This window comes from Amphibalanus amphitrite, unplaced genomic scaffold (assembly GCF_019059575.1).
Source record: "Amphibalanus amphitrite isolate SeventyFive unplaced genomic scaffold, NRLGWU_Aamphi_draft 000824F_arrow, whole genome shotgun sequence".
NCBI classification, from domain to species: domain Eukaryota; kingdom Metazoa; phylum Arthropoda; class Thecostraca; order Balanomorpha; family Balanidae; genus Amphibalanus; species Amphibalanus amphitrite.
Window position 1 is genome coordinate 315,973 of NW_024882318.1, and position 12,009 is coordinate 327,981.

At 47.7% G+C, this 12,009-nt stretch overlaps 1 protein-coding gene across 1 annotated transcript in view; it reads right to left on the reverse strand.

The window, feature by feature from the left end:
• LOC122366688 (TATA-binding protein-associated factor 172-like) overlaps nt 1–11,715 on the reverse strand; it is a gene marked incomplete at its 5' end in the record, with an annotated part of 326,392 nt that extends 314,677 nt beyond the window's left edge. The window contains one exon of the mRNA XM_043339202.1: nt 11,637–11,715. Coding sequence (XP_043195137.1) covers nt 11,637–11,715 — 79 coding nt within the window. The remainder of the gene's footprint in view (nt 1–11,636) is intronic.
• Nucleotides 11,716–12,009: the final 294 nt, after the last annotated feature.

Genomic DNA, 12,009 nt, shown 5'->3' on the forward strand with positions numbered 1-12,009 from the left:
AATTAGCTACTGTGGAGCATATTTCTACCAGCCATGGCAACCACGTAAGCTCAGTTGCGAACCTATTTCAGCGTGCCTTTAAGCAAGAGAGCCTAAAAACGTAAAATTTAGGTGAGAACGAACTTATGGGACACCCTGTACACCATGGACGAAAAATGTTTGCAGATTCGTGGTCCATGGACATTTCTGAACTATGTGACACAGTTTAACTAAATTAGGGAAAAGTCGGCAAATCCACCAATGTCGCGCTAATTCCGGCCGCGGTCCCATCGTGCAGTGCGGTGCCACCTGGGCTGACGTGCGTGACAGGAAGCGTGCGGTCAAGGCTGTTCCGCGTAACGGGTGCCGAAAACGATTCGTACCACTGCCGTACCACTGCCTGCCATATACACTAACCCAGTATGAATGTGTGCTACTAACGACAAAGGCCCGGGTCGGGCACCAAAAATATCAAAAGAAGCAAACATGGCGGTCGTTGCGCTAGGCTCCGCCCCCCCCCCGAATCCGCCCCTTCATGTGACGTCATCGTGACATTGGACACACAGGGAGATAGGGGAAGACATGGGCCTGGCCAGGGGCCAGGGCAACAGTGGTCAGCAGCGCCCAATCGGCATCACTGGGCCCACACTGGTCCAGCCGCAGCAGGCGCCCTGCACGGTGTCCCGCATGTTCGTTGACACATTTCCTATGTCAATAAAGCATGAGAAAACAAGCCAACAATCTTGGATTTTGATGCTTATGTGCGCAATACACAAAACAGATATTTTGACAACCAATTCAAAGTGCTGGAAACCAAATCATTTGCTGTATATGTAGCACGCTACATCTTGAACATTTAACGTAGTATTTTTTCGGCACGGCGCGGTTCGGCAGTCCCCCTCCCCCGCAGTTCGGCCACACCCCTAGCCTCGCTTTCCCACACCCCATCCCCCCCGTTTCCCTAATCTATCACTGGCCGCACAGAATGGGCAGACGTTAAACTCCCATTAACCCGCGCCCGGCTGGGGGTCCTGGATTTCCACGCCCTGCTGGGGGGTGTTTGAACACCCCCCCTTGTAACTCAGCTCCTGGGCCACGTAGCGATACGCGGAAGGCGGCGTTCGAAAGAGCGTCAAAAATAATGACGAAATCACTTCGGTCAATTTTTTGGTCAGGTCAAAGGTCAGGTCACCAGAGGTCATTGAAGGCAAAATTTCGCCGATTTCCAGGTCGAATGTCGAAAATTTCCAAGAAGCCAACGCATAACTCGAGAACCAATAGAGCTACAGCGCCGCGGAAAAGCGCATTCGATAGCCCTATTAAAGCCCTTTCTGAGTAATTCTCTCAGATTTGACCTAACGTCAACGGTTTTGCCTGCAGGGGGCAAAAATTGCAAAAATAGCCGATTTTTTCGGAAACAGTTTTTCTGCAATAACTTTTGACCCAAGCCTTGTACGAGCTTACTTTTACCGGCATTGTGTTCCTCTCGTCAAGACGCATCGAATGAACTATAAGTTGACCTTGAAAGGTCAACTTGAAAATTTGACCTCAGGTCAAGGTCATGACCTGACCGGAAAGGGTCATGTTGCATATCAGTCGATCCGTATCGTCGAGCTGAACACATCTAAGGCGTTTTCATCGCTCTAGCATGCCTCTATCAAAAGTTATTTGCGAAAAACTGTTAGATACCATTCGTGACCTAAGATGACCTCAGGGCATAAACAAGGGTCATGGACACCATTTTCATGTTCAGTGTGTCTAAACCACTTGTAATTCGGTGTTTGGGAGTGTTTATAATGTCTTTTGTCCAAAAGCAGCGCATTTCAATTTTCTCCCATTGACTTATAATGTGGAGGTCGCAAAATTGACCTGACCTTAGGTCATCGATATCAAAATTCTGAGTTAAACATTTTGTACATGCTATTGCTCTTAGCAATCGCTGAAAGTTTCAAAGCAATCGGTCACTCGGTGTAGCTATGACAGACATTGAAACTTTTGAGGTGAGGTCACTTCAAGTGATCTGGTGACCTGACCTTGAATGACCTTGGTCTGAAATTTTCACAACATGTGTAGAATTGATGTACGATAAGGTGTATCAAAAACTGCGGCGCTGATATTCGCGAAAAACCACAAGGGGGGGTGTTCAAACACCCCCCCCCCCCCCCAGCAGAGCGCGGGTTAAGACGCGCGCTTCTGGAGACAGCTACCGCAGGATGAGCGATTCGAACCTCAACAAGTAACAGCTGGATCAGTAAGATTGTCAACAGCTCGTGGAGCCATGCCGAGGACAGATACCGGCTGGAAACGCTGGATCAGCAAGATATGTCAACAGATCATGGAGCAGTGTCAAGGATGGATACCAGCTGGAGGCGTGGCAACCTCCTTTGTCGGGCAGAGCAACCCAGGGTGAGTGACCCTGGCAAAACAACCAGGTGACCGATCCCACAATAGCCTCATGAGGTAGTTCTAGAGATCTCCGCAGAGGAAGAAGGCGCTGCCTTACGGCCACGCCCCGGGACGGTGGGCGGAGCAAGAGTGACGTCACAGGGGCGTTGCCGGCAGACGAAACTGAATGAAACAAAAGTTTGAATAAAATGAAATTGAAGAATCAAAATTAAAACTCGAAGATAACGAACCGTTCAGGGATTGTTTTATGCCAGCGATTACTAAAATGATCAAGCACTCAACACGAAGACGATTCGACGACCAAAAATTGCAGCCATACAGGAGCAAGCTGGTTGAAGAGGACAGAGAGCGCCATCTTACGGGCCCACACCCACCAGAGGAAGGCAGAGGAAGATGACGGCGCAAGGGCGTGGCAGTCACCCACCCCATCCAAACTATAAAAGGGTGCACCACCCAACCAGACAGGGAGTCACAGTCGAGCAGCCGGGAGCCACGAGTCTAAGTCTGAGTGCGAATCAGTCAGTCTGCAGTCTGGAGTCTGGAGTCAACCGTCGGACCGGAGGAGACTAAAAAGTCAAACACCTGGAGGCAGGGCCTCCTCTAAGGATTTTTCACTGGGTGGGCAAAATTTTTCGTCGCTCCCCTGCCCAAGGGCAGATCCAGTCACTTGTTTTGGGGTTCAACCATTTTCACCTGCGACTGGGGGGGGGGGGGCGGGGTAAGGCCTATGTCACTTTCACAGTCAACCAACTGTGCCATTATTGGAAACAAGATCGAGGCCTGATCAAAAAGTATCCGACCCCATTGGTTTGCTCGAAGGCCATTACCCTCAGGTGTGTGGTACCCTGTGTGGATGATATCTTAATCGTTGTGCACGTACACACATATTTTCAGCGTCCACGTCCAGCTCAGCCACTGTCCAGCGTTGCTTGTATGCACGTGCGTACTGCTCGGTCGTCGCATTTCCTCCCAGCGTCAAGATGACCGAAAGAAATGAGCAAAGATATTGCTTCAAATTTTGTCAGAAACTTGGGGAAACGCAGTCCGACACTATCAGAAAAGTTCAGCTGACATTCGGCGACGAAGCGATGGGCGTTACCCAAATCAAGTTCTGGTACAACCGCTTCAAGAACGGTCGAGGTTCAGTAGAGAACGACATGCGGCCTGGCAGGCCCTCGACGAGCAGAAATCCTGAAATTGGTGTTGACGACGGTGACGATCAGGGTGTTGTTCATCATGAGTATGCTCCAGAAGGTCAGACAATCAACAAACAATACTATCTGGAAGCTCTGCGTCATCTACAGGACGCGGTGCGGCGTAAGAGACCGGCGTTGTGGGCGACGCAGGACTGGCAGCTTCACCATGACAAAGCGCCAGCCCACTCAGCCCATCTCGTACAGGAGTTTCTGGCCAAGCACGGCATCATGCAGGTGCGGCAGGCCCCACACTCACCTGATCTGGCCCCATGTGACTTCTGGCTGCTCCCCCACTTGAAAATGCCGCTGAAAGGCACCAGATTTCAGGACACAGAGGGGATCAAGACGAATGCGACAATGGCCCTGTTGGCGATCGCGAAGAGTGACTTCTCACAGTGCTTCCAGCAATGGAAGGGCAACTGGGCGAAGTGTGTAGAGTCGCAAGGGGCGTACTTTGAGTGTATAGTTAAACGTTTGTCGTGTGTTATATGGTATTTCGTGTGTATTTCACCTTATATGCCTATTGTCTGCATTAGTGATGTCAATAACGGAAAATCAGGATACCGATACCAAACCAAATGCTAACCAAAACCATGGAAAAATACCGAAACCAAACCAACTTGGGAACATGAGGGAAATACCCACTTTTTACCGAATTCGAATCCTCTTATACATTAGCCGGATTCGTAATACCAACAAAATACCAACAACATTAGGATCAAAATACCAAATACCAAGTTGGTATCGGTTTGGTATCGGTATACCAAAAAGTTGGTATCCGATTGACATCTCTAGTCTACATACATTTAAAATTTTTAAGAAGCCTGCAAATGTGCAGAGTTAAACTTACTATGATTGCTCCTTGAACCAGAAATCGAATAGGTAGGTAATTCTCGCTGCCTCTTTTTTGGAGGCATGGTCAGACTCTTGACGCGTCCTCTTGATCTAAATACGGCTTTATATTGATTAATCTACTTGTAATACATCCTTGGCCTTGTAGCGCGCTACCCTGCTGGCCCATGCCGGTCTTTTAGGGTCCCACACTGACCTCTGAGGCCCCATGCTGGCCTGTAACGGCCCATATTAGCCTCTGAGGGCCCCGCACTGGATTCTGAAGACCCGATGCCGGGCTTGAACCATCCCCTGTATTGGTGTTTTTCCAGCCGCGAACGTATAGGGGGTTGGACCCCCCCTTGCCGTTTCGCCCCTGATCGAGCTAGAGCTTCGTGAAAAAAACAAGCGTGTTGCCCGTGACGAGAGGAAGCCGATGATACCCAATTTTAAGATCCTAGGTCATCAGCTGACCTTCCAGGTCAGGTCATGGACCCAAAAGTCGGGAAAATCGGGACGTTGGCTGTTAGAACGTCGTAAAGGGTGGCTATGGTTTTTCGGGGTGCTGATCACGAATATCATGTTAGTTATGATCATGGTCCATGGATGATGTCTTCATGCATTTAGATCAGGTCGGGTCAGGTCAGGTCAGGTCAACCAGTATACTGGTTGACCTGACCTGACCTGACCCAGATCTTATGTTGATAAAAGAACGCCATGATGCATAATCTGACAACAAAACATAAGGTTTTGCCGGGTATTCGTAGTAGGTGGCAACCGCCTCTGACAGCTTTGTAACATGTTACGAGGGCACCAAAACTACTTCGTTAATGTTCAAATGGTTGCTAAATTCGAATTCAGCTCTAAAAACTAGCAAAAAAAAACATGTAAAACTCGAAAAAGTGAACCGAGGTCATCAAAGGTTAATGACCTGACCTAAAATTTAAGTGAACTTGACACACACCCTAATGCATGGGAGCAACATCAAATCACATGTTTGAACGTTTGAAACCACGAAAAGACTGCATACGCGCGGCTTGAATGCGAGCCGACACGCCGAATCGCGATTCCGGCCAAACATGGTCTCAAAAAGTAGGTCACAGGTCAAATGTCATTAAGGTCAGGTTCATGAAATTTGCAGGGTAGGTGTATAATTGATCAACGCGAGGGTAATGAATGTTTCGTCGCGATCGGCCGCTTTTTACGCGAATTATTCGCAAAAAATCGAGGGGGTCCGTTCGACTCCCCCCCCCCCCTATACGGGCGAGGGTTAAGGACCTGCATCGGCTCTGAGGGCTCAACTTGGCCTTTTCTGGACTCTGGGTCCAACACCAGCCCAAGCCTCTCTTTTAGGATGCCACACTGACCTGAGGGGAGGGTCCCATCCTTGCCTGTAAGGACCTGCATTAGCCTTTGAGAGCCTAAGTCGGCCTCTGATGGCCTCAAACTGCCATTTTCAGGCCCTGTACTGGTCTCTGAAGGCCTTAAACTGGCCTCTGAGGGCACAAACCGACCTCTAAAGGTCCCACACCGGTTTCTGATGGCCCATTTTCTGCCTCTGAGACCCAAGACTGACCCTTATGTGCCTCTGAGGGCCCCGTACTGGCTTCTGAAGGATCGATGTTCTCTTGATGATTGAAGGATTGAAGGATTGAAGGATGGTATTTTCTCATGGTTTTGGTTGATATTTGGTTTGGTATCGGTACTTCGATTACCTGTAATTGACATCACTAGTATGGATGAAGCTGGGCAACGAAATTTCGTGACACTGTACAGTAGGTCTATTAAAAAAGTCCCCAGCACCAGTGGGCGCTGCCTCCGCTGAGCCGAACCCCCGTCTGCCTGTCCCATATCGCGCCGGGCTCAGGTCAGGTAGGGTCAGCGGAACCGCTCGGTCCGGCCCGCGGGCGGTGGACTGGCGGCCGGTAACGCTTTCCGCCAGCCAGCTGTAGAATCCAACAAACGGGACGGTCACCGCTCAGCGCAGCGGAACCGGTGTTAAACAATGGCAGTAGATGTTCATGGCCACGATGATTATGACTTATGAGATAGTCATTTTTAGCCCGTGCCCCACAGGAATGCCTAGACTCTCACGCCCTGTTGGAGGGGAAATGGGGAGTGAGCATCATTCTTATAACTCAGCTTTGGGCATTTAAGTGGTATTCGAAGTAGCGTCAAAAGTAGCAAATAGAAGAAAAAATACTTCATTAGAATGATGAAGAATAACCTGTTGCTTAATTCTATCAGAAATAGAAAAAAAAAATAAACCAATATATATTCGGGCGTGGCCCTTCTTCAGTGGTACAAGATCACAATAAAACAAGAGAGACGTATGTGACACAGATGAGGCAAAATACAATATTTTGAATCAAATCACTCACAGATATTTTGCATGCGCTTCCAAGATAGGCGTCGATCTAGATTTAGATAGCTAATAAATGATTGCACAGTACATACATATACATAGGTACAATTCAATACGTTACAGTTACGCTCGGTTTGCATAACATTTATATGCCTAGATAGGTCATTTTAACGAATCATCGTCCTGTACATCGGGGCATGATATTCGCCATAGCCTATACTGTCACCATAGCCTATGCCAAGAATAGCACTTATTGTATAACATTGCTAACTATTCGACATCAGCCTCATCAGACATCAGACAGTATGGTCACTGTTATGTGTTTGTGAGTTCGAGTGCATGAGCGTAAGTGTAGGTGTGTGTGTGGGGGGGGGGGCTATGTTTGTGTATGTGTTAGTCGTGTATACGTAAGTGATGAATGGGAGGATGAATGGGTAAAAGCAAGAAAGAGTAAGGGAATTAGTTCCGACGATGTGTGAATGAGTGAAGGCGTCAAATAATGTGATCTAATCAAAATCTAAGTATGTACTATCTGGCGTGATCACAAGACCGTCTATAGCTCTGAGTATGGTACTGGCTTGATGAGCGGCCAAGATGATGTCATTGTGTTGAGTGTGGGGCGATGATTGCGAATTTCGATGGACTCGGCGATCTTCAGCTCAGCTACGTCTTTGCAGATTTGAAGAATTGTAATGGAGAGGGCATCGTGGCTCGGCTCTACGTTACAATGGCAGGTCATGAAGTGTTCTCCGAAAGGGGTGTTTCTTGTGTGGTTTTTGGCGTCACGCAGATGCTCGTTAAAGCGGAGCCTAACTCTCCTTTTACTTTCACCTATGTAGGTGGCTTTTTGGGTGCAGAGGTTGCAAGTGATCTGATAGACTACGTTTTTTACGTGGCATCTACCTTATTGTGATCTTGTACCACTGAAGAAGGGCCACGCCCGAATATATATTGGTTTATTTTTTCTATTTCTGATAGAAATGAGCAACAGCTTATTCTTCATCATTCTAATAATCTTATTAACAATGCTCAGCACAACGTTCAAATACCTGAAAAAAATACTTCAGCCAATTTTAGATTGGGTCAGAGCCAGAGGTCATGTCACCAGAGGTCATCGATGGTAAAATTTTGCTTGGACAGGGTGCGGTGCGCGCACCAGTGCATTGGGTTTCCAATTTCCATGGAAACATCAACAGACTCGGAAGCTCGCAACGCTAGCGTGGAGCCGAATTCATATCAACCGCCGCAACAATGCAGCAGCGAAGCGCAGCGTGCTGCAGCGCGGGGCCGTGAAACACCGCCCAGGGCTATCCATGTGCCAGGGCAATCCAATACACGTGATGGGCTCGGCCCCAGCGGAGCATGAGGTCCAGGACTCTCGCCCAGGCCCCCTGTCTCCCCCTAATTCCTGTCATCCTTCCCACTCTGAAATCGACCGAAAGAGCCTAACCTAACACAACAATCAGCTCGTTTACCGCTATGTCTGAAAAATATTGTCAGATTTAATTTAGGTCAACCGTTTAGCATGTAATTAACAACTGCCACCATCGGTATTGTGAGAAAATCATTTGCTTTTCCACAAACACTTGAAAGTTTTTAGCTTAAAACTTGCATGAAATTAATTTTACCAGCCTCGTGTTCCTCCTTATCGAAACGCTTCGAATGAATCAAAAGTTGATCTTTAAAAGTCATTTGAAAAAATTGGTCTATGTTCAAAGTCATGACCTGACCAGAAATGGTCGTGATGCATAGCAGGATATTAGATCCGTATCGTGGAACTTTAAAAACGCCAGATGATTTCATAACTTAAGCACGTCTATAAAAAATAATTATTACATGGCAGATGGCTCATATGTAAGCTGGGTGTGTGATCATGCTAACGAGTATGTTGAACGCAACTGATAATGTTCTGTTGGCCACAATTTCTATATTTAATTTATCCTCCCGGATTTCATATTTTTATTAATGACACCTTGACGATGTCGAGAAAAAAAAAACGCTTAGGAGATTTAACAGCCTGAGATACATTCAGTATAAGGAAGTGTCAAGGGTGCTAGATTCCTTCCGTCCTCGCTATCCTCAGGAAAAACCAATCCGCATCGCCCCTAGTCTTCATGCTTCCCTCTCTGGACTGGAGGTCACCCCACCAGCCAACCTGTAGTTGATGTCGGTTCCATTCCAAGACACATAACCCTCTTCGGGTGACCGTTGGGGAGACGGCTGGACCACCCGACAGGGCAATCGTCCCACGGGAACAGTCACGCTTCCGCAGATCACTGGCGCTGGCTCGCACAACCAAATTACTACACCAGAGCATAGTTATGTCATAGCTCTGCAAGGGCCTTCTCAGACCGAAAAAGATGGCTCCCAACAAAACAAACAATTTTCTCATTCAGTATTGCATCTCATCAGGCACCACATGTTTTCAGAGTGTTTATTATGCGTTCCGTCCAAAAAAAAGCGCAGTTCAACTTTCTCCTATTGACTTTAGCGATCTCAAAATTGATCCGACCTTTCTGTCAGCAATGTCAAACTTGCAAAGTAAACGTTTCAAATACATATACTGTTGCCCATTGAAATCGCTGAAGGTTCTAAAGCGATCGGTTAGTCGATGTATTTAGATATGATGAGCACAGGAACTTTCCTTGAGGTAAGGTCACTTGACGTGACCTGGTGTTATGACCTTGAATTGAAAGACTTGGGCCGGAAGAAATGGGTCATTTGAAATCTTCAAATCCTAGATTTTAACAATAATTGCAAACACTATCCCGGCCAAATAGTGAATGAGAAGGGAGCGATTCCCCAACCCCATGTTTAGCTCCTATAATTGAGCTATGTAGCTGCTAGAGCTTCGCGGAAAAAACGAGCGCTTGCGTCGTTACCTGACGCAGCGACTGGTACCCCATTTTAAAATATCAGTGACCTCTTAGGGCAGGTCAAGGACCCCAAGGCATTGGATCGGTTTTTGGTAAATAGCTTCGCAAGAAAGGTCGCATTATCATCATTTCGATACAATCGTGTTTTCTGTTCTCAGACGCGTCGATTTATAAGCTTTTTTTGTTTAGGTTAAGCAATTTAGGATGTTTACCTCAGGTCAATGTCATGTTAGGGAAACACAGGTCACGAAGCTGTTGAAAGGAGGACATGTTGCATAACATTTGATTCGGCAAGTCTTGGCAAAGTCCATTGATGGCTGCCCCGACTGGCTAGCTCATTTTGATCGGGAGTTATTGACGAAACACTCCTATGACCCTAGTGACGTCATAAATGACGTCACGCAAGGTGAACAATGCTAAAGTGAAGCATTAGACCTTGCCAAGAATGTATGAAGTCACGATTTCATGTGCTTGAGGTATAGTTTCAGATCACTTCCGACGCCAAATTAACAGTTTCCATATTTCCCATTATGCTTATATGACACTAAGTGCATTGCGGATTTGCATCATTTTATAACCGACAACCGTGCACAGGTTTTTTTAAGACGTCATAGTTAAGTGACCTGACCTGAAAACGTGGTTGATGTGAAATGATCCAGCTTGAATCAATGTAAGGCATATGAAATGTCAGCCTTCTATCATCAGTGTGCTTTGAGCTACCGCAAAAAAATACATGGAGACATTCTTCTCGGCCGGCGAGGGTTAAACCTCGGCTTCGAATTATTGTAGAAAATGATGCGACCAAAAACAAAGCATTTATCTGTGTCTAGAACGGCCACTGACTTGTTGGACAAGATCCCCAATCTTAATTCGGGAATAAAATACTCTGTACCGTAAGGTGGGGCTGTTTGAGACAGTATTTAAAATTGTTATAAAATAAAAACCATTTGAAATTGATGGTTAATTTTTGCTGAGGCGATTTACTGCTCGATTCTACACCTTCCTGAGCAAAAATATCACATAAAAATCAAACGCTCTTCATTTTAAAGCGATTTTAAATACTGTCTCAAATAGCCCCACTTTACGGTATGTGATGCATGTATACCCGTCGATTTGCCCTCGCGCTAAGTCTATTCTAATCATCACTGTCGCTTTTTTATCCGAGATGATGTCGCCGCTAAACGTGTTGTTTTGTTTGCTTGCTTGCTTTGAATGGTCATTACGGATTATTGAAGGATTATGATAAAATAGGAATGGGGCAAGGGAGGATATGCACTGCAGGTGTTTAATTTATATCACAAAGGCATCATTTCCGGCATAGTGCAGAGTCACTATCTTCCCCTCCTCCGCAATCGGCATATCTGCGCCCCACACACGGCGTCCTCACTCCACGGCCGGCGGCCGCCAACTGACCCACTCGCCGGGTGCCGCGACCTGACCCGTGTCGCTGCCGCGGCCTGTGCAATAGAGTCGGGGCTGGAATGGAGTCGGGCGGGAAAGGAATCGGGCGGGGGGTTCGGCCGGCCGGCCGCCTCTAGAGCGGGATACTTTTTTAGTAGACCTACTGTACGTCAGCTGGCCGACCGTAACCGTCCAAGTCCGTCTGTACAGGGGCTCAGCACAGCTCCCGTCCGTCTGTCTGTGCAGGCGAGCTCTAGTGGCGGTAACAGCAGAAAAACAAACAAACAAGTAAACAAAGTTCACAATGCAACATGACAGAGACAGACACAAAGACAGACACAGACACCGAGACGACAGACACACAGCCAGAGATAGACACAGAGACTGGGACAGAGACACACAGAGAGGAAGACAGACACAGAGAAATAGACAGACACAGAGACAGACAGAGAGACATTCCAGAGACCGACAGACAGACCGGCAGACCGACCGACAGACAGACAGACGCTGGCGGCGGAAAGGCCGGTCGGTTCTCCGAGCAGCTGCAGAGCGGACCACTGCTGTGTGCCCATTGGCCAGTACCGGGGGGTCGCTGACGGTCGGCTCCCTCGCGCAGTCGGCGCCGGTGCTGGTTGACTTTGCGAGATGAGGTCTGCTCCTCCTGGCGACAGAGGCACGCACACAAGGAGGTGATCGGCGCGCCGGCCCGAAACCACCGCAGCAAGGGCCAACAATGCTCACTAGTTGATAAGCTACTTCACATTTAGCTAAATCCCCCAACCCCACCTCGTCACCCCCACACTCGAATGTTTCAGTTCACTGAAACAGTTCATCGAATGTGTTTCAGTTCATCGAATAGGGGGATCAAATCACTCTTATGTCATATCTACAACCAGGGGCGTAGCCAAGGGGCCACGACCCCCCTGGAGCCCAAAAGCCACCGGTGTCAATTTGT